Raw genomic sequence first — 23831 nt, forward strand, 5'->3', positions numbered from 1 at the left:
TTTACTATAAATAAATTGTATCTGCCTATAAAAAGTTGGCATGGAAACACAGAGACCAAACAATCATTTCTTAAATAAACAGAACTTTAAGGATGTGCCAAAGAGATCTTGTCAGATCAGTTAGATAGCACAGGTATTTTGTTTGCCAGTTATTTCAGCACCCAGAATTTGAAGCACTACTATGGGATAACTGCATAAAATGTATGACCTAGTATTTTGAACTAACACTTTTGGTTTTAGAAGACTATCCCTGAATTTCAAAACAAAAGAGACAGATGTACTTTTCTCTTCTAACCTTACGTTGTCCAGGGAAGTAAAGCCCTGCCCATGGAAGTAGGAATTTCAATTTTTGTTCATTTTAAGTGACATCCCCCTGGCCCCAGGGCTCACTTTACTCCCTGTTCAAGGGCACGTTCTGCCTCCTGTAGAGTCTCCTGCAGCCGCTTCTGGTCCTGCTCCATGTCTTTCAGGAGTTTCTCCTGTTGATCCAGAACTTGGTCTCTTTTCCTCAGCTCCTCCGCTGTATCAGGGAGGCCCTGCCAGCAGACAGAGAGCAGAGTTACTCTGTCGCCCAAAGAAACTTCACTTTATGCCACTGGCTACTGACCAACGTGGAAGACAAATTGATTGTGAAGTACATTTGGACCACTGCATCCTAAGGTTTTATGAATTTCCTAGCAAAAGCATTACTGACTCAGAACCCCCCTAGTTTTTAGTATATTTGCTATATATAAATGTGCTTTAGAATGCAAAATGATTGCAGGCAAAAAAAACCCCAAAACAAACCCCCATTGAAGACTTTTTCTTAAACTGTTAAAAAAAAACAGCTTAAAAAAATTTTAAAAAGGAGTCTTTGAAGTGTTTTCTCAGTAGACTAAAGTTCCAGCAGACTGAGTAGTGTGTGTGTATTTACTCCTGTTATTTTATTTACACAAGGACTGCGCTATTTGGCTTCTTTCATGAAAGGTAATACTCTGGTGACTGTTCCAGAAGAATAATCTTACCGTCACAGATATGCGGCTTTTACTTAGCTCAGTAAATGAGTGTGATTCCAGTCTATTGCTCAGCTCCTGAACCCGTCGCTGCTGTTCTTGTAAAAGCAATTGTGCCTCATGCTCACGCTGCAAAGCATTTTGTAACTCCTCCTGTACATTGTCTTGGTTGATTTTCTGGAAAGAGAAACAAGTTGTGCCTGATTCTGTAACTATATTCAGTGGTTTCCCTACCACTAAGTGAGTTCCACTTGCAAACATATCAAATTCTAAAATAAATGCATGCTTATGATTAGTATTGAGGTTTTTTTAACATGAAGACATCACTGACCAATAAAATGGCAGACCAGTCAATTGCTGTGTTTTTTATAAAGAACATTCATGGAAAGTCTTGGCATTCATTATTCTATTCTAATTAGCACCGTGGGATGCAAAACTTCAGTATTTAGAAGGAAAAATATGCAGATCAATGTTCAGAATTTTAGTGGAGAGCTTCTTAACCCTTGTAAACACCTTTGTGGACTGTTCTTCCTGTCCAAAAACTGTTCCAGAAAGAAATAATTCTTCAAAGAAAGTTGTCATCTGCATTTCAACTACAATTTAATATGTGATAATTTTCATCTAACAGTCCAAAACCACTAAGGCCATAAAACCTGTTAAGAACAAAACTGAAGATGATTAGAGATTTTTGAGTTAAAAAAAAAAATCCATTTTACTAGCTAGGAACAGGAAGGACAATGGGTGAGACATCATCTAGCAGATATTCCTTGCTTAGAAGTGTTTGGATTGGGACACCCTGACAGGTTCTACCAACTAGGCTTCAGGTTAGGGAACCCACAGTGTCTCGGTAAGTCAATCAGCAACATCAAAAGACTCAGGGGAATTTTGTGCTACTGAGAATATAGACAAAAGCTTTTCCTCCCCCTGCCATAAAGTTACTTCTTCAGGGAAACAGACCAGCTAAAATTTGTATTGTATTTATTATAACATTCATCAACATCCATACAGAGTTTACACTGCTATCTTTATATTTCATTAACATTCCTATTGAATACCCCCATTCCCACTGACTTTACTCTGTTGAAGTGAAATCTTCTTTTAGGATACATAAATCAGATCAACATTTCCAACAAATGGGAGAACCTGGATTGCTGAAGACCAAACTCTAATTTATACAGGATACCTCCTTCTACAAATCAAAAGATATCCCTTTTCCACTGGAGTTATTTCTAAATAAATCTGTCTTTTGGTTTAGTGACATTTACAGGCAAGGTTTGTTGTACCGTGTTCGGTTAAAGTTGGACTATTCTGTTCCCCCCTTGTTTGACAATGGTTCTGCCCCAGTTCTCCCTCCCATCCCTGTTAGTGTCTGTCACCCTAACTCCACCCCAGTTGCTATTGTATCCTTTAAAACTCCTCCCCGGTTTCCCCAGAAACCAATGTATCCTTTTCTCAACCCCTCCCCGGTGCCCTGCCAGTCACTCTCCATCCCCACCTTTGTTGCTAGAAGTTTCCAGCTGGAGAGTTGGATGATTGGTCCAAGGACCGGGGCCCCTCCTCAGTATTGTCCCCATTGGTGTTTTCCCTGTGTCAGTCCTTCGGATCCCACTCCCCACTGTCTCTATTGGTCCTAGGTCTGGCACCTCCCTTACCTCCTCCAGCTTTTAAAAACCACTGTAAATCCTCTCCTCCCCATTTTCTCCTGCTGGTTCCCCCAGGATTCCCTAAACCCTGGATAAAACCGCAGTTGGAGTCCACCCTCTTATTGCGCTGGTTGCAGCTTCAATACGGTCTCGTCCTGCACAAGGCAACGCTGACAGCCGCAAGCTGGGCGTTGGCCTTAGGCGCTGTCCCGAAGCTGAGCTATGGGGACAAGTGCCCCCTGTGCTGCTAGCGGTGCTGGTCGGCTAGCTGGACGTCTTTCTCACGGCCGCACTGCTGCAAAGGTTTCTGGAAAATTCTGTTGAAAGGAAATCAATTTTATGCTTGTTTTCCAAAAGAACACAAATCAAAAATGTGTAGAAAGGAGAATCTCTTTTAAGCAAGAGAGCCTCCAAGTCAAATGCACTTACTTGCTGAACTTCACTTAATTGGCTCTGCAGTCTGTGGGTTTTTTCAGCATCTTTTTGCATCTCGGTGAAAGCCCATCTGCATTCTGCAAGCTGCAGGCGCAGTGAGTGGGACTCTATCTCTGCTGCATGAAGCCTTTGTGAAAATTCAAATATTTCTTGCTGCAAAGTTGCTATGTTTCTCTGTCAGCAAACAGAAACAAGTTGATGGGCTATAAAATGTGCTATTTTAGCAATCAAATAAATAAGACTTAAGACTCAAGAAAAAGAAAACATAATTTTTTCCTCCAGCTCTAAAAGACATACACAAGGACAAAAGTTTGAACCTGTCACCTACCAAGGGTTACTGCAAATTCTGTTTACAAGGAACTACTCTTTTCACCTAAGGTTTACTATGAAGATGATTAGAGAAAGAGTTTATCCTTTCATTTTGGTTAAAGGGAAGAAGGTTATCTTTACTGAAAGAAAGGATGGTAAACATGAGAAAGTAGAAAATAATAATAAAAAGTAACCTTAACATTTACATCAAGCCAAAAAGCAAATTTGTTCTTATAAGCTAATACAGATCTGATAAAACTTGAAAAAAAATTGTTTACTTGGATAGACTAAACCTCCTCCAAAAATTCTTTCTCAATAAAAGAAAAGACTTACTCACACCCTAATGTGGGACAAATCAACTTGTGGAGTGTCCATATAGTAGCACTTGACTGTCCTGGACTCATCACCAGCCTGAAACCAAAGAAATGCTGCTATCAAGGGAGCTTCACCATTGCTGTAAACCTTCTGTTTCCATGGAGGAGGACTGTCAATCTGCTTACTGTGCTGGGCAGTCTGTCATGGAATCCAGGTTCCAGGGCCTAGCATTTACTCTCTGGAGCCCACGAGCCAGCCTCTCTATCAGCGAGTCCCTCTCCAGGTAGGCTCTGCACCCACGAGCGTTCCCTTGAACTGTCTCCATCAGAACGCTCAGGTTGTCCATCAGTTGTGCAAAGCAGTTCCTGGCTGTGCCGATCAGTGAGTTACTAGAAAACCAGAGCTCCGAATCTTGAAGAAAAAAACAAAACAAAGGAAACATCGAGCAGGTTATTAGTTCCCGTTTCTTGTAAGATCACATTCTTTTTCACTTCTACAGGATGGAAGCTGTAAATATTCTGAAACACAGAATGCTGAATCTGAACCAGTGTTCCAACTTTGCTTTTAAAGGATATGAATTCAATTTCTTGACAACAGCATGATCAAAGAAGAAAGGGCCTGAAAGTGAATCCAAACCCATTTGATTCAATGGCAACTTTGATACCAATTTAGGGTCTAGGCTTCTGGAAAATGCATCATCTTGTCTTTGTCCTGTTATTTCCCTTTATTCACATAAATTATCCCTCTTCTAAGATCCTTTCTTCTGGGACAAAAATGTGGGGATTCTAAAAGTAGAGGTTAATAAAGAACCAGGGATGGCAGAAATGCAGATGAACCAAGGGAACCTGTATCAGTTCTCACTGTAAATAAAGTCCAGAAACACTCTCCAGCCTTCAGCTTCCATGAATCTATATACTGAAAGGATAAAATATCCTATCAGCTGCTTAAGAAAATGAATCTGTTCCAACAGTACAGAAATGTGATCATTCAGAGAATGTAGAGAAGAGGAACTATTTTACCCTGTAATCAAATTACTCTTTCAGGGAAACAGCCCCACTACAATTTGTATTGACTAGCTCAGGATATAACCTCTAGTCAAAGGCGTCTATCATAAATATCAGAAATATCTCTTCAGAGCTATGATCCAGAAGAGTTTAGATAAAATCATAAAAATGGAAATGATATGACCACCCTGACTTATTTATTTTTAACTATATTTCTGCTACAACAATATACAGTTAAAATTACCTTGGTTGCTGAGAACACCCTGCAGTTCTGAGATGGAACTGATTATTGCAGTCTAGAGGTTAGAGCTAGACAACCAGTGAAGTGCTTCAATCCAGTCAACTCCTTCCTCTCCAAAACCTGTGAAACAGAATTGCAGCTAGCAGGATAAGTAAATCACTAAACTATGGCACACTGCTGCCTCCAGCTGTTTCAGAAATTAACCAAAAATAAGCATATAAACAAGAAATTAGTCAGGACAATTTTGACTTTTTTAAGCGTGCTTCCAGAATGACTCAAAAAAAAAAAAAGAAGTTGATGAATCTTGTAATTCGGAAAACATTTTTAATGCCATTTATCATTGTAGAGGGAAATCTAAACTGGTCTGGCAACAGAAAGGGGCAATCTAGACATAATCTCTAAAGAAAATTTTGAAATCCTATGCTAATATTTTACCTGAATCAGAAAGCAATTTTTGTGGATTTTTAGGAAATAAATATGAAAAATTCTTCTAAAAAAAAGAGGAAATACCTTTTCCAAAAAAAAAAAAAAAGAGGAACATTGCAAGGTATTTACCACAGAGAAGATGCTGTAGCACCTAATTCTGAAATCCATAACACAAATATCAAAACCACCAGATAGTGTTGAGTTCATGTGCATAATTGCAATTTTACCTGCAATGTTTAACATAAGACTGGGCATTTCCTCTTAGATTGAAATAAATTCGTCAAGTAATATAAAAACGTAAAATCTTTAAATAACATTTGTCAAAATGTCATTAAATATGTCTTTATGCCCCAGCAAGAAAAATATTATTCCTCTTTGTTATTCCCTAAGCGTGTAATTTGACATAACATTTTAAGAACGTTTCACTTATGTGGCACAGGATGCCTGCCTCTGGATTCTCCCAGACAAACTTGAATTCCAGAGCTTCCTCTGCATCCATCTGTCCAGACGAAAAAGGTACAAGAATATCGGGCCAGAGCCCTCAGCCTGTTAGCAGCCAGAACTGCGATCACAGCTCTTCAGAACACATAAACCAGGTTCTTGGCTATTCTCTGCCTCAGCCTGCCTTCATCCTGGTTTCTTTCCACCACAGCAGGGAGAGCATAAAGGAGGCTGACAATCTTGCGGTTCAGGAGTTGGTGCTGGTTCACCTGTTCCTGGAGAATGTCTCTTTGGCAAGACGTGGCGCACAGTCGGCCCTAGAGAGAGCACAGGGCCCCTGACAGCAGCGCACAGGCTGCCAGCAGGGATGAGCGTGCCTTGAAAGCATCTAATAATGAATTCTTCAAGGAATTGTTTTCCTGGGCCAGTTTGTCGGAGAGTTGTTTGAGGCCATAGAGTTTTTGCCTCTTTTTCTGCGCTGTTTCTTCACATTCCTGCGACAGAAACAAACCAAACAATAATGGAAGAAACAATAACTACGTGGTTTTTACCTAGACAAGAATGAAAAGAAAATTTAGCTTTGCCATTCAAATGATGCATTAAAGGAGCAAAAGTTGCTAGTAATAATCATGATGAAAGTATCTCTTCTAGAAAGCAATTACAGAATTAGATGTCTGAAACAAAAACAGTGGTAGGAGGGAAATTTCCATGATAATCAATTGCAAATGGACTCCTGATTTCTGAAAACAATCCACCAACACCATGACAGCTCACAGAAGGTCCAACACCACCTGTCTGCCCACCAGACAGTTTTAGGAATTGACTTAACAATAGTAATAACATTCTCCACTTTCAGAGAGAACACTGCTGTACCGAGGAATACAAATAAAAAGGAAAACTCCTACCACAGCAACAGCTAGCAAGCACTTCACGTTTGGAAGCAAGCACTTCAGTAGAATATTTTCAGCTTGCAATTGTGTTTTGTAGTTAGAAATAGCAATCACTAATGCCTGTAGTTAGGGCAGACAGTTGCTTTTCTCTGTATGTATTCCTTTTGTGCCTGATGAAATGACTTTTTCAGGCTAAGTAGGCCAGCAAATGTCTTTTAATACATTAATGCTTGCATGGAAGAAGCTGTTATTCTCCCAGAAAGAAAAAAGAAGATCCTGATTTTATTTGCCTCCAGTTTATGAATGACAGATCTGCCTGGGCAGTGGACAGCACTAAGACAAAGTGTGGACTAACTCCATCAAGTGAACAAAAGACACCCACAAATCTGAAGACTCTCTGATGCAGGTCTCTGCTCCTGTCCACAGGGAACAGACCTCATGCACCTTCCATGCTCAGAGCTCTGACAGAGAAAGAGGAGAAGTTTGCAAGCCACTATCAAAAAAAAAAAAAAAGTATATTGCTAAGAGTAGAAAGAGAGCAAATGTAACCACACAATGAAAGGAGAGATTTTCTAAACATGCTGACAACTTTCCTTTGTCCCTGCTGCTATGCAAAAAGATGGCAAAATTGTTATTCAAGGTGTAGCTGGGTAAAGAGAGTAGAAAAGCCTAAAGTGGTCATATGAAAGGACAAAGTGTTCAGAAAATAATCCAGCGAAATACATCCAATGTGCCAAATCCACAGCAAAACAAGTAAAAAACAAAACAACAACAAAAAGTCCTCTCTGCTTTTCCACCTGAAAGCTTGAAACAATTTTCAAGCAATTTTTACAGTCAAATACTTGCACTAAAACTAAAAGGGTGTATGAAATAGAAATAAACATTTCTACAATGATAGCTAATGAAACTTGACAAAAAAGTTAGGTAGAAAGAACATTCTTCACATGAAATGATCATCAATATCTACAAAATGCCTTAATTAGGAATGCCAGTACATCCTACCCATACTTAAAAAATATTTTCAAATTAGTTTCTCCAAGGCATTGGTTACATTTATTCATGTAGTAAATTTTTTTAAAGGTAACATAATAACGACAAGGGTGAGAGAATGGCAGAATTCTTCTACAGCTCAGCGCAGCAAATGCAGCAAATCCTCACCTCAGTAAATATTTTGACAGTATGTTTTAAAAAATCTAAGCAATGTGTGCTATAGATTATTAATCCAATATTTCTGGGTGGGACGTGCCTGGCCCCATCTGACCCTTGCTGCTGGACCAAAGGCGGCAGCTGTGGTGTTTCACCTCAGAGATACCTTTGGCCGGCTGGGTGCCGCAGCGGCGCACTCGCAACAAATCCAGGCAAAGTAGAAACTCAGTCTACCTCTGGTGGAAAAGGTTCAGGCGACGGTGAAGAGAAAGGAGAGGATTCTACCATAGAGTTTTAATCCAGAGTTTTATTCCAGGATGGTAGACCTCTGAAAGAGCTCCCAGTAGAATCCCAACCGCATGGTCCCGTCTCCTTTTAAGCCCCGGGGACAGGGGGAGGGGAAGGGACAGGTGAGGCACCAACCAGGTGTGAGGAGGGGAAGGCTCAAGGGATACAGACACTTGGACAGGCCAATGAGCCTGGACCTGAGGGGCATCTTTTGAACTTCTGCCAACCACACCATGACCCTGCTGGAATGTTAAGATTGATGGACAGCTCTTAGCAGGAGGGCAAAAGGGGAAAGGAAAGGTTGGCACACCTGAGGGGTTGGGATAGGTGAAACAGGAAGTAGCATCACACTGCAACAGTGTGCCACATTTTTTTCCCTACTATTGAGCTTTTTTTTCAATTTACTATTTCCTATGGAGGCTCTTTTGCCTTACTATTGAGCCTTCATGCAGGCTGAAGCTGTCTGGAGGAGCCACTACTGTTGCATTGGAATCTTGAGCTCTCTTCCTTTCCTCAACCTGGTCTTTCCATTGCACACCGGAGGATAAACGCTGTCTTCATGAACTGGAAAGTTTCCACAAAAAAGATACTTTAACCAAAATTACTTTTGTCAAATGCCCTGTGTTCTTCTAAAGGATAATCAATGGATTTGGCAGATACTACTTTAGCACATCACATGGATTCTGAAGCTGCTTGCCTTTCTTAAGTGAATGAAGAAATTTATATTCCTTCTAAGAACGATTTTTCAAGAGGTTATATTTTCAGTTACCAAGCCTCGTGACATGCAATTCATAAGATTATCTGGATGTGGCCTCAAAGTTACATACATCAAACAGAATTCTTCATATTTTAATTAACACAACAGCTGTCTTCAGAGAGACCATGTCACATCTTGCATCATCAATGCTGATTTCAAGTACAATTCTTGCTCTTGAGGTTTCCACATGCCTGACTCTACTGTGTCTGGCTTTTAAAGCAGACTGCCCAGAATTTTAATCTGTTCTTGTACTGTGTCAGTCAGGAAAACAGATCTATCAAGAGCCTGGCATGACTAAACAGGCAGCTGAAGAGAAAACTCCAAGGCCAAACAATAGCATAAAGGACACAGAAGTACAGAGAGGGAATCCAAGGAAGAATTTTAAAAGATTGCCTGAGTATTTAGGCACAGTGTCAGGAAAACCAAAAGCTTGCTTCAAATTGATGTTTGCACAGGATGACAAAGGCTTTTCCAGCTCAAGTTTTTAGTATTTTACTAAAAACATGTTCATAATCATGAATCTTGAATGAGTTGCTCAGGCCACAAACTTCCCTTCTTGTGGGAAAACATTTTTTTCTTTCTCCACTGCTCCTTGTGTGAGTAAGTCAACATAAACACCTGTGTATACAGAGCCATATAGTTCCAGGCTGAAAGAGAGCTCACCCAAGTTCTGCTACCACAGGCACTGCAGACTGTGCTGGCCAGGAAACATCCCAAGAGATTTCCTCTGCTCTCACACTTCTCAATATTTTTTAACCATTTAAAGCTTTCTACAGCCATTCAAAAGTTGAAAACAAAGATTATCCACTATAAATGATACACTTGAACTTCTTGACGGGAGTCTTAGAGATCCAACTGACTCACTGAAGTGGAAAACAATGTTTTCATAATAATATCAGTGTATATAGAAAAGCCATTTTTCTAGACCCGCTGGATATCTTTTCCTACACTCACCCCAACCACTGCTGCAGGCTGGACCTAACCATAACTATGATTTTCAAAATTTTTGGTTTGGCAAATAATCTGTAACAGGCTAGTTATTATCTGTACCATTCACGATACCTTTGGTTACTGATATGGGCCTGTTATTAATGGACTGCCAGGTTCTGAACCTTTAGTTTGGTTTGGCACATTGCACCAGATTTTCTGCTGACTGAAAAATGCAGGGAATGTAAACTGCGAGTTGTACTGAGGCTGTCTACTGCCATCTTGCAATGGCTTTAAAAAGGAAACTTACGCTTTTTTCCCTGTCTCAAGTGCATTTACTGGCTCTCTGAAATCTTCCCTTGCTATCCCTTCTGGAAAATCTTCTCTCCTGCCGCATTGCTCTTCATTCAAAATGCTTTCGAGTTCTTGAATTCTCAACTACCAAGTGATAAGACAGCAGTTAAAGGAAGTTAGGAAAGACTACCATGGTCTTGAATGCTGTTCACTGTTCTGTTCTGCTTTTTATAGGTGAATATCTTCTATTAATTCTATATGGAATTAGAAAGCATTTAACACACATAAAAATGGATTAATACATCGAGTTCAAAACAGAAAGAAATAGATATGTTGACCCAAAGCACATTTTGTTGTCCTTGCATGGTGTTTGGATTTTCCTGTTTTCCATTATTTATATTACAGAAGTTTTCCAGGGGAATTCTATTCATGAAGTAGAGTCATAAAAGGGTGGGATTAACAGTAAAAGCTACACTTGCACTCAGAGCAAAGCTCATGTGGAGCTTGTTCATCTACATAAACAAGGAAGAAAACCTTCTGAGCTCTTCACCCATAAAAGATAAATCTCTAACTTCACGGAATGTTACTTTTCCAGCTCCTTTGTATGTTGTAAAAGTAGAGAGGGAATAACAGAACCTGAATCATCACAATTTATTTAATCATCACTTCAGAAATCCAAATGCCTGTACTTAGAGATGGTCATAAGAAAATAACTGACTGAAGAAGTGGCAATGCTTGTGTTCCTCAGAAAACCAGAAAAAAAATATGAAATTCCCTTTTGTTTTCTCATTTAGTTCTTCAAAAATCCACTAGGAAGGCTTCGTTAGTCAGTACAAGATCACTCAACAATCATCTTACAGGGTTTTCACTTTTTTTTTTAATAAACCCTAATTGCTTCAATGGATCAAACCCTGTGTGACACAGTTTAGTAATACAAAAATTTAATATTCAAGTATGCATATCGCATTTTTTCATATATTCAAACTTTTCTGGTAACAGCAGATGTAATAGCTGAAATGTATTCTGAATAGTTACATTTGGAACTGCAGTCTCAGGATGCATTAATATCTCACACCTAGAGAAGCTGGGTGAATGCACTCTATCTGAAATTACCTAAGTGCCCATTCCAAAGATATAGGACAGAATATTTTAGCAGTTTAACTATTGTGAAGCATTTCCTTTTCCCTCACTCTTTCAATGCTCCTTTGAATTGTAAAACACAAGAATGTGACATTTTATTTGACTATTGATTCTATTAACTTGATGGTTCCCTGGAAATCAAGGAGATATTTTTCTATTACCTTTTACAGTCTTGACAATCATTGCAAAAAATCTACTCAGTGTTTCCCCTGGAGCAAGGAAGTCTTAACATTTTTGGAAGATTGCACCTTTACAAGTTCATCTTCTATTTTACTGCAAACTTCTACCAAATATTTAATCAAAAGTTTACCTGCATGACTTCTGTAGTGTATTTACATTCTACATGTGCTCGTCTTGCTGCTGCAGCATCATCCTCCAGTTCCTTTGTTTTCACTGCAGCTGCCTAAAAGGAAGTACATTTAAAAAATATCTAAGTCCAGAAAGATGATAACATCATGCAAAGACAACTTAATTTCTTCAGTTTATTAGGGCTCCATAAACCAACCTGTGGTATCTGAACTACTTGCACTTTGGAACTGTGAAAACTCATGTCAATAAATAAATAAAAGGAAACAATTACATATCCAGAATATTAAAGTCATATTTTCTATTTAGTTAAAGAAATTGATGTAGGATTATGTTCTCGCTACAGTTTTTATAGTCACAGATACCTGTCTCTACATAAAGGCCTGGACATGGTATTTCAGTTGAAAAAATGGTTTTAGCAGAAGCAGTAACTACAGAGCCGCTATAATAGAAATTCCCAGGAAATTTCAACTACATTGTTTCCTTTCAAAAGCATCATCTCACTTTGACTGATGATTGATTTGAAAAGAACAATACACCCCAAAATGACTTCTGCCTTCAAGTGATGCCAGAAAGATGAAGAAAAGGACATTCATATGAAAAGTAATTTAAGACACTCAAGGTTACACAGATACAAGTCAAGTCATTGATTTTGGACAGCTAAAGCAAAGGAGCAAGCATGTGAGATTGAATCCTAACTCCAAGCACTTCAGTTAGGGAAACGTTAACTGAAAAATAAATAAATAAATAAAATGAACATACGAGCTGTTGGCAATAAATGTAAGCTCTGTATTAGCTCACACATTCACAAAAGGAAATAATTGAGAAACAGAGATCTGTGGAAGGCCTATTAAAGAGAAAGTCACAGCACAGAGCTTACCAAACCCACTCCACAAAAGCATCAGCCAAAAGGCTTAAGCTTTGCCTCCTCCCACAAGATCTATCTGCTTAAGATGCTTCAATAAAAAATTAAAAAATCACAAATCCTGCGCAAATAGTCCCTCTGTACCCATATTGCTAAGAGTACTTTCCCAGTGACATAAAGCCCTTTCCATCTGCAGTTCAAACACCACTCTCAGGTCAGGCTCGCAGCATTCACCTCTGAATCGACCTTTCCTGCCAAGTGATGCTCTGCATTTTGTTAATCAAACACGGGGCACCCATAGCCTAACTCAGAGGTTTCACCCCTCAGAAATGAAACTGCTCAGTTGTGCCAGTGCTTGCTGAGGCTCCCAGCAGCAGGCAGAAAGCTTTACCTCCAGTTCTTGGAGGAGCCTCTCCTGCCGTTTATTCTTGATTTCCAGACAGGCGGCCTGGAGCTTCAGCACCTTGGTGCAGCCATTGTGCTCTGCCTCCATATCCTTCAACTTCTTGGCAATGCTTTGCAGGGCAGCATTAGTTTTCTAAAGATAAATAGGTAAAGGAATAAATCAATACATCAAGAGGCACTTTTTCTAAGATAAAGTATTGCAGTTGAGAGTTCAACTGCAGTTTGAGAGGAATGGAGACTGCATCAGAAGATGATGTTAGAATTTTAAAATCTACGATGCCAGCACCCGTCAACAGAAGTGTTTACCCAGCAGCAGACGTGCTTTTGATTCACCACCAAGAAATCTGTGTTGGCCCAAAAATCACTGTGAACATGATCTTCTGTGGTAACACTAAAATCAGAGCCAGATCTCCACTGGAAACCTTTCCCTAAAAGAGTACAGCCCTTCCAATCTCTTCTGTCTCCCAGCTCAGTGGCAATGATAGAAACAGAGGTCATTTGGGGAAATTATGCATGGGGACAAAAGTTCATTTTTGTAATGATTTTGATTGCTGAAACTTCAGATGTTTTTAGAAACAGTTAGTCCCACAGACTAAATAATTTTGATTTCTGCTTTTCTGAAAAGCATGTTCTTCTTTCTAGAAACTGAGGTTCAAAACTTATGAAGTCCTCAGTAGAATAAAAGAAGATGGTCCCCACTTCAATTTCTGCATACAGAAATTGAACTCAGCTAGAGGCTGGAAGCATTATTGACATTACTGGACACTGCAGCTCCATGAAGTCACTGCTACAGAATCCCCATTGTCCATATGAATTTGGATTAAATTTAAGCTAATCCTCTAGCTTTGCACATCCAGCAAGACAGGCTTCTACCCTTCAGAATGCAAAATAAAGAAATAAAGAAGCCAAAATGAACTGTTTTCTACATTTTCTAACATTTCTTCTCTATAACTGGAAAGATACAGAAATATTTATTTCTTCAGGTCTATCTTCCAAATATTAACAAATGTGAATTGGGAAATGTGAAATAAGTAACAAATAGTTTGCTGTGAAATACAACAAAAAATTTTTAAATATTTTCTACTGGAAATATAATTAACATTAGAAAACTAAAATTGTTGTGAGTATATCAAGCTCATTAAATAAGTCGGCATGAGCTGTAGGATTTCAGAATTTTGAAGAATTTCTGAACTTTTTGGAGGTGATATGACTGTTGAATACTATCCTCGTAGCCACCTGCAAATACAAATATTTGCTCATGACAAACACAGCTGGTTTTTTGTTGTTTTTTTTTTTTTAAACCGTTTGTGAACGACACACTCTCCCAAGTATTTGAAGGAAAAAAACATGAAGGGATATGAACTCCTGCCTAACCACGAGCTGATGCTATTGCCCTTCCTACCGAATCCGACCCCTCCTACCCCAGGCCAGGATCCACCCAATAGATCCTGTCACAAAGCAGGGAGGGTGATTTTTCCTGTGTGCTCGTTCCAGAGGCACATTTCAATACTCCATGACTCCACTCCCACGCCTACCTCAGCATTTTCACCGCCAAGTTCAGAATTACGGTTTGTGCAGTGCAGTTTTTCCAGCCAGGATTTGCCTACATGCTCAGAATCCCACTTCTCTGCACGTATTAAGACCACAATTAAATCTCCTTTCATTTTAGAACTCATTTCATTTTAAAACTCAGAATAACTAAAGGATTTAAACTGAGCCTATAAATACACAATACAAAAGAAGACTGCAATGCATTCCAAGTCATCATTTATAAACCCACATGTTTCTGATGTTCATCTGACAAGCTTAAATGAATTAAGCTTTCCATGCAGTCAAGGACAATCAAGATGTAAGATTTTTTTATTTTCCAGCATTTTATAATTATACATAACATAACTCTAGGGTGGTGGGCAGGGGAACAGCTACAAAAGCAAAGTGGAAAAATGTAACATTTTTACTACTGAAGGCAGGTTAGGGTTTGACACCTAGCAGGGAATCGCATTTTCCTTGCAGTGAGTTTTGAAAGTCCTGAAAGATTTCTGAGTTCAGTGACATCAAGATTCTGAAACCCCACAGCTCACTCTGGCCTGTTTAAGGAGCTAGATGCATTCATGGCAATCTTAGTCTACTCATGTGAATTACATTTCCTACAATTTTGTAGCTTTAATACATTTACCAACAAAACCCCTTCCTCTACAACCACTGTCAGAGAACACTGCCAAGGAACTGACAGAGAAGACAATGTCCTGAGCCATACACTGCTCCTTTTGTCCTTTTTCAAGGACAAACATCACTCGACAGAGCATGGCATACTTTTTCAACACTGATTTTTGATGCAGCATTAAACTCTCTGAAGGTAGCTTCTACAAAACACTGTGCACAACAGAAGGCAATACCCTTCCAGAGCCTCCTCAAACTAACTCAGCCACTCACTGTTAGGCAGAACTCAGAGCTGACCCTGCTGCCCCTGGCAACTTAAAAAAGAAAACCCTATCTAAAAGTAGGCTTCTTCACAGCCTATATCCTGCCCTACCTTTGCAAGAATCAGCTTTGAATAAAAACTGGCTTCTTTTGAGAAGGACATTAGGTCCTGTCCACAGCTCCTGTCCTGTCCACAAGCTCCTGTTTTCACTCCCACTGTGTACTGATAACTTGGGTTAGGTGTTTCCCATGACAAACAGGCACAACACCTTCCATCAAAGCCCCAAACCAGCATCACACACCAAGTGTAACTTCATAATTCTGTAACTTCATGACTTCTGTAATCTTCAGAACTATTCTGCAGTATTTAGCTATTTGGGGGATTTTTTTCTCCCTTAAACCAGAAAAACTCCAACCCACCACACACTTTGCAGCAAAACACTTTCAGCCAGCATCTCATGGAACTTTCCATCTATTACTACATCATACCTGAAAAGCCATTGCTGCTTCAGCTTTTTCTTTAAAAAGGAATTCTAGCTCAGCAAGGTGTACTCTGTGGATGTTATCCCTCTCCACTGCAAATCTTTGTTGCTCCTCTTGAAACTGCCACTGATCACTTTGAACTCTTTTCTCAGTCCCTGATGCTTTCTGCTGATGGTTGTCATTCATTACTGTTGTTTACAAAAAAAAAAAAAAAAAAAAGAGAAAGAAAAAGAAAAAAAAGAAAAAAAATAAGCACTTTCAGGAAAGAAAGTATAATGAACATAAGTTCCTCTGTGTATTGTGGTATCCTGTGAAACACTGGAATGGTAAGACTTGCAGTTTCACTACAGAGAAACAATCACATTTTGTGTTCCTGTAGCATCTTTCACACAAGGACATAGAATTGCTTTGGAGATTTCTCAAAAGCATTGAAAAAATTAGATTTCAAAAACTTAGATTTCAAATTTAAGCTCTTCTCCCTTTGGAAAGGAATAAAAATTCAACTCTTTCAAGTGAGGCCTCTATAGCATAGGGAACTTAATAACTTAATTACATTTTCCTGTAACACTTGGCTAGCTTATTGCCAAATATATTTATGAGATATTTCAGTCTGTATCAATTAATTTCAAGCTCAGTTTAAGTAACAATAGAGACAGCCACCTGCCACATGAAAATGATTCTAGGAGAACCTTAGGCAGGTTGGGCTAATGAGCAAAGGCTTAGCTTTTCTGGGGAAATTTACTGCTGCTCAAGAGATTTAAATCTTCAGCCCAATGGCTGCCCCAAGATAGGGAAATACTGGATCTACTTCCCTGTGAAAGCTTAAATGCCAAGGAAGAGTTCTTTTCTAAAAGCAGTTTCACTAGGAACTTTGCTTCATTTCACAAACTCAGTCAAAATATTTTGTAGTATTTGTTTATGTTACTGAGTACAACTAGCTATTTGGCATTGGCATTTATGTGATCACCACTTTCTAAGAGATTTTTACTTCAAATTCATCCTACTCTTCTGCAATTTCTTCCTAGATGGAGAAGGGTGAGAAAACCAGAAGAGACATGTTGGGAAATCACAGAGAATTTGTGGACACAATGATGGAATAGACCTGTCAGATGTCAGGAAGCCAAACCTCAAGAAGAGCAGCAGAAAAATATCTTGGAGAAAATACTAATGAAAGGGCACAAGTGAGGTGCTCTGTCCAAGAAGTTAAGTTGAGGTTGTATCAAAAACACCACATGAGGTGAGCAAGGCTCCAAGGGATAAGGAAGAAGAAGCAGTAAGTTAAAAACTGAAAAAGAAATGAGAAGAAGACTACAACTATTTGGATTCTTTGACATTTGTCACACTCAAAACAAAACCAGGGAAAAACAAAACAACAAAGAATAAAACAAATAAAAAAAGCCAACCAAAAAAAGCCAGTTTGAGAAATTTAAACCAACCAAGATTTCTGTAATTTGTGTGTTCTCCAAATGAATGAAAGTGCAGAATTCTTATTATCTTTTTTAAAAATCTGGCAGTTTAAATGCACTTTCAAGTTTCAGAGTCTCCTTCCATCCTTATAAGCTTACAAACTCCAGGAGTCCTCCAGTCTTTTCAGTGAACACCAAAGATTCACAAATACATTTCCTGTACTGAATTTAAACAGTATTATATTTACTTAGGAAACAAAAAAAAAAAAAACAAAAAAAAAAACAAACAAAAAAAAAAGAACAAAAAACCAAACTCCCCAGATTTTACGAGTGAGAAGTCTCTCTCTGTTTGAGAAGGATTAAGAAAATTTGAGTTTGTGAATGCAAAACTAGTAGGGGAAAAATATGTAGGTAAAACCCTTCCTTTCTACATACTACTGTCATAACCCATGCTATTTGTATGAAAACAAAACCAAAGATGACATGAAGAGGCCAGATATGAGCAACAAAAAGCTAGAAATATCTGAAAAGGCGAAAGAGAAAAGCAGCATGATGAGAACTCCAGGGGGAAAAGAAAAAGTTTTTGGAAAGAGCATAAACAAATAAACAGGATTTGATTTTATTTTTTCCCCCCTGAAAAGAAAAAGGAAGAACGGCTGGATATAGTGATAAGCAGAAAGTGGAGAGGGACTCCTTAATTACAATTCTGTACCCACTGAAAGAAGGAATAACAGAAGGTAAGGAGCAAGAGAAAAAAAAAGGTATTGATAGGTTTAGCAGGTTATATTTAATTGGTACGAGACAGCAAGGGTTATGCAAACTCTTATGAGCTTATAGAAGCAGATGAGTAAGACATGGGCAAATAAGAAAATAAGAGACTTTCAAAAAACGCTGTCACTGTAAAACCTTGTGCAATCTCTGCTTTTTTTAATGACTTGGGACTGATGTATCCTCTGGCCTGTGTTTGGGTTTTTTTTTTGAAGATTACGTTGAAGTTCCATAACTTTGGTTTTTGCATCACACAGTTCATCCTCTGCAGAATACAGCTGTAAATTAGCTTCTTTTCTAGCAAATGTCATTTCAATCTCCAGATGTTGACAAAGAGCATCTCCTTTCTCAAGTTCCAACCTTAATTGCATTATTTCTTTTTCCTAGCGAGATATCTAGAAAATAAATATTTCAGAAACTGCATTCATAGCTTCCATCTTATCCCATCTGATTTTGAAATACAGTCTTGAAACCACCCATTTTAGATACTTTTTTTTTTTATGCAAACTGATCCTGTTCCTAGATCATTTTCATGTACCTTAAATGTACCTCTCTGTTTTTCCAAACATGCTCTGCTTTAAGAAAATAAAAGCTACAATTATATTCCACAGGCAATTTTATGGTAGCTGTTTTTAGCAACCAGAAAAGCAGTTGAGTTGGGATACTAGATTAACAGACACCTAGGAACTCACTGTATAAACACAAACTTCAGTCCAATGATGTTCAGCAGTCAAGCAGAATGCTATTAAACACAACAAACAAAACAAAGAAATGGTAGAAAGTGTTTTTAGGAGGCTCTTGGCCACCAAACGAGAGTTTGAGCAATGGGATTATTTCCCAAATGACTGTGTCAGGAACTGGAGTCGTGTCCCAGGCCCTGCCATGTTTGATCCATGTTTGAGCAGGTTGACAAGACAATGAAGAAAAGTGTCTTGTATAACAGGCGACCCTTGAAAGAGAAACAATCTATTGGTCAATCAGTGAGCAGTCAAGCTTTGAAAGGGGAACAGTGCATCATGGAGCCCTTGGTGGCAGGGAGTCATGGAGTCATCCTGAGCCATCATCTCACAGTCAGCCATGTGTGAGCTGATGCCGTAACTGGGAAAATGGCACTCCTGAGCAGGAGATACAAGGCCTGGTTCTGAGCTGGAAGGGTGAGAAGGATGAGATGCACACTGTTTTGATCCAGGGCATGTCCTGGAAGTGCACTGCCTACCTTCCCCGGTGCCGAGCACCACGCTCCATATCTCCTTCTTCTGCTCAGCGGATTTTTGGGAATCCAGGGGTTGGTATGTATTATTTGCTACTGCAACTAATGGAATAAATTTGCTTTGCAAGCTCAGTTGCGTCTTAGGTTCTTTTGTGCACGGGTCTCCTCCTGAACCTGTGGCAGTGATCCCCAGGGACCTACAGGATACTCCTACCCTGATGCCAATATATTCTGAGAAGTGATTGAAATATGTCAATAAATCTGGGGTAATGTTTAGCTTGGGAGTTTCAGCAAAGTATTGAACATGTCTTAGTTCCATGCATACAAACTACTAGGTGAGATTGCTGGCTGTGCAGGCCTTAGGGAAGTGATTCCCTATGCACCCAGCACTGAAATAAAGTGATGCCTCCTTTCTAACCCTCAGCTGGCAGCAGGGATCAGGCCCTGCTTGGAAACTTTCATTTTGGCAACTTCTGTTAGCAGGTAAGAAAGGTCAAAATGAAAGCTTTTCCAGCTGTTTTCCTCTGGTTGATCTTTTTAGGCACCAAAGTTCTGTGCCACATGTGGCCTGGGTGTGTGCAGAGAAATGCAGCCCCCACAAATGCCTTGGTTTCCCCACAAGTTGCCAGGTTGACTGCTTCCAAAGGGAAAGAAAGGCAGAGATGTACATCCACAGGAGTCCTGGCCATGTCCAATAAATGTGCAAACATGTGGGGGGATATGTTAGGAATGATTTCAGCTGTGATGCCAACAGTGCCTTCTCTCCTGGTTCTGTGCATTATAGGTGAGTAATGTAATAGTTGGCTCTCACAATTAAGAGATAGCTATTATGTGGACAGATATTATGTTCAAATGGAAAGTGCTGTTATTGTAATATGTCCTCCCACAGTCCTCTTTCTTATCCCCCTTGTAATAACCTTGGTAGTCAGGGCATTTGGGGAGGGCTGGCTTGTGACCAGCAGGAGGGGTGGAACAACCCCTGACCTCCAATCAAGGTGCAAGAAAGTAATCTCCACCAATGGACAGCAGAGAAAGAGTTGACTGACAAAACATTGGGAGGGGCTAAGGGTATGAAAGGCAGAGCATCCCTTTTGTAGATGAGCATGTGGCTGCTAATCATGGAGACTCCCAGTGCTGCAATCTTTCCTTATTCAGTCCTTTGTTAAGGTTTAATAAACCTTTAAAAAGTTAAAAGAAGGGTTGTTTCTCAGATAGGCAATGCTTTGAGCCATTTTCTTGGTGTGATTTCCTTTGCTTGGGTCCCATTTGAGTGCTCAGTTGGGGTACAGGCTGTAGGTGCTTGGGGCACTCTTGGAGTTCCTCTTGGATCCCTTGAATGACAGGCTTTGGCCCACAAGGGGAATTTGTGCTACTTTGTGACAGAGGAGAACTTCCCAGGCTCTTTTGTGTTTGCTGTAGGGAAGGTTGGTTAGTGCTTTGCAAAAACTCACAGAGCAACATGGAGCGTTTGCTTTGTGATGTCAGGGCATGGTTGCCACATTGTCGTGGTGACATCAGAAGGGTGCCTTGGTGCACGGAAGGCCTGAGTGTCAGAGCAGCCCTAGCGCTTGCTCAGTTCAGGAGAATCCTCCTGGGCAAGGCTTTTGTTAGTGGCCTCTTGCACACTGACAGGAGCCGCGTTTTTTCTGCTGTGAGAGCGCAGCCTGCAGACTTGCAGGGCACGATTACAATGATTGAGCGACTGGCACCTGTCCTTTTCGCCGCATATGGCGTTACTTATGGTGCCTATTTCCTTACACACTTTGCACGTAAGTAGATGTTTCCTCTTCTGCTTAGGTTAGGGTGTAACCTAACCTGGCTTTTGTATGTCTTCCTGCTCTTTCTTAGTGACTGAGTTTCTGCTTTTGAAACAGAAAGAGCATTAGGATGCCACTGCTTTGGTCAAGCTCCTGTCAAGGTGTTCAGCTAAAAAGGGGGTGTCTGTAGCCACAGGGGCAGCATTTGCCAGGCAACCTGCAGGCCTTCTGTTCCCTCCACGGGAGAGTTGTGGCAGCAGAGTCTGTCATTTGCTCAGTTTGCTGGGACAAGCAAGACACCTTGGAAAATGTAGACTGGCAGACCTTCAGGGAATGCCTTCTAAAAACTCTGCAGTTGTTCCCAGAATTCAGGGAAAGCTTCTTTCTTCCAAAATTTTGTCCTGAAGGGATTTGACTGTCTAACTTGATCCTTTAGTGAGTGCTAAAATAGAGATTCCCTTTGCAATGAAATGCAAACTCCAAAGCCCTGAGTGTCTGCTCCAGAACCCTGGAGTTACTGTTGTGCTGTTTCACAACAGAACTGCTGCAGCTCAGGGGGATTTTGGGGAAGCTTTTCTGGGCAACAGTTTCCAGCAAGTCAACGAGAATTGGTGCATGCAACTGACTTTTAAAAAAAAAAAGTACTCGAGGGAGAGATGAAAAAAGCTGTTTTATGTATTTGGTAGAAGAGGAACACCAAGTGTTCAAGAACAATTTGAATTTTCTTCATCATGTTTGTAGTCATTTACTGACAAAACAGGCACAAGTGTAGGCACAAGAAAAAATACGGTCCTGATCTCTTGCTGGCTGTGTGAATGAAACATGTCTCCTGGAGGGATGTTGTGAAATGGGAAATCATCTGTGTTTGGGTTGACTTGTTCTGTGGGTTTCACAAGCCCAAGCAGTTTTCTCAAAGCATCTGGTTCATTTTCCATTGCACACTACAGGTCACCTGAAGCGTGTATTCAGAGGTGCTGATCCTGAGGTGAGTGAGATTTCATGTTCCTGGTGTTAAGAAATTATGGACCCAGCTGTCAGCTTGGCCAGTAGCAGTAGAGTGTAGAGGGAGGCCAAAAGAAAATCCATTTTCATGCCTGCAACAAAAATAACATATGGCATAAGTGGATAGTTCCTACTTTCCACCTCAGAGCCCTGAAGAAATATAAAATCAGTTTGACAGGTAGAATGTCGCTTCCAGACAGCACCTAGAGGGGAATACTGAACTAAGAGCACTTTCCTATACAGTAGAATTACCCAATTTCAAATTAGTCAGAGAGACTGAGAATTCTACACTGATAAATTTAATGCTATCTCCTTAGGAGATGCAGCTGTAGAAAAACAAGGACATTGAGCAATGGTGCCTGCTGTACTTGAAGTATTTTAGGAAAATTTGTGGCTGGGGACCTGCGTGGGCCAAAAGGACGCAGGGCTGGCAGCCTTGATCAGCTGAGGATGAGGCAGCGTGTGGCCAGGTGGCCAAGAAGGCCCAGGGCATGGTGGCCTGTGTCAGCAGCAGTGGGGCAGCAGGAGCAGGGCAGTGAGCGTGGCCCTGTGCTGGGCAGCGCTGCGGCCACAGCTGCAGTGCTGGGTGCACTTGTGGGCCCCCGGGCAGCAGAAAGTCCTTGAGGGGCTGCAGCGTGTGCACAGAAGGACAGGGGAGCTGGGCAAGGGGGTGCAGCACAAGGCCAGTGAGGAGGTGCTGAGGGAGCTTTAGCCTGGACAATGGGAGGCTCTTGAGGGACCTTCAGCATCTCCCAATGCATCCAAATATTTGAGCCACTTTTAAAACTGACTTTTTCCCCTTTTTTTCTTGGTGTTTTTTTTTGTTTGCTTGGAGGAAGGGGCTTAATCATTTTCTTTTTCTCACAACTAAGTTGCTTTTCCTCATTATTCCCTGCCCTTTTATATCACTGGAACTGGGTCTGCTAGAATTTTAATTTCCCAGATGTCACTTCTGGAGAATGCAGTATTTTTGCATGAGAACACATCATTCTCTGCAGGGACCTTGGTGCAGAAGGAGCTCTTGTGGTTCCAGGCCAGCCAGTATGGCCTTACAAATTACTTTGATCCTAGTAGTGCCCATGCCTTTTTGCAGCCCAGGCAATCAGTGTGTGTTGGGTTTGGGAATTGAGCAGGACATCAATGCCCTTGCATTCCAGCTGCTCCTCAAAATCACAGGAGCTGGGAGGGACTGGGCTGCATTTCTGATTCCAGCCACTTTACTACCGCCGCCTTCAGTGTGGTCATGTCCAAGAGAAGAACTTGCCTGAGCACAGATGCACAAAGAGTGCAGCTCCCAGTGTAATGCTCTGGGTCTGATCCCTTTCCATAAGGACCTACACGCTCCAGATTCCCCAGCAGTGTGCTTTTCTGAAGCAACAGGAGAGCAATCTCAGAATTTTACTTGAGCAGGACACTGGCTACCAAGTGTTGATGTCTGTAGCAACAGAGAGGACAGTAAAGAGAGATTTCAGTCATGAGATCTGTCTATCTATCTATCTATCTATCTATCTATCTATCTATCTATCTATGTAACATTTACATAATTGAATCTTCCCAGCTCTGGTCCAAGGCTGTTGGAGGTGCAAAGCTCACCTAAAGCATCCCTTTCAGGAGAGGATTAGAGACATGTTCCCTTGACCGATTCTGAGCAGGCAGAGATGTTTCCCCCTCCAGATATGATGGTTTCTTCCCCTCAGATCTGTTTTCCTCCTCTGGCCTCTTCTGCCCTCAAGTCCCCAGTTAACTCTTTAGGTTTCTGCCTGTCCTAGAGAGGTGCAACACTTCCATGTTTAGGTGGTGTTTGGTGACTCTGGTCATACGTGCGTTATGTGACACATGGTTTCCTTCACTGGCATCCCCAGGGCTGTGTAAGTGCATTCGTTCATGGGGCCTTAGGAGAGTCTCTTTCCCTCAGCAGCAGCAGCAGCAGCAGGGAGCGGTGGCAGGGTCAGGACGAGGA

The 23831-nt window shown here is 40.6% G+C and overlaps 1 protein-coding gene and 1 pseudogene across 1 annotated transcript; both read right to left on the reverse strand.

Annotated features, from left to right (window-relative positions):
* Window positions 1-580: 580 nt before the first annotated feature.
* On the reverse strand, window positions 581-4136 carry LOC139604594 (coiled-coil domain-containing protein 171-like). Its single transcript, XM_071455720.1, is given in 4 exon segments — window positions 581-1169; window positions 3065-3244; window positions 3880-3920; window positions 3923-4136. Coding segments are annotated over 4 exon segments (681 nt in total). The 3' UTR covers window positions 581-923.
* A 498-nt stretch (window positions 4137-4634) lies between these two features.
* Window positions 4635-12912, reverse strand: LOC139604595 (coiled-coil domain-containing protein 171-like; annotated as a pseudogene).
* Window positions 12913-23831: the final 10919 nt, after the last annotated feature.

The sequence above is a fragment of the Agelaius tricolor genome, unplaced genomic scaffold (assembly GCF_023055355.1).
Source record: "Agelaius tricolor isolate 1412-34295 unplaced genomic scaffold, bAgeTri1.0.p SCAF_53, whole genome shotgun sequence".
NCBI classification, from domain to species: Eukaryota; Metazoa; Chordata; class Aves; order Passeriformes; family Icteridae; genus Agelaius; species Agelaius tricolor.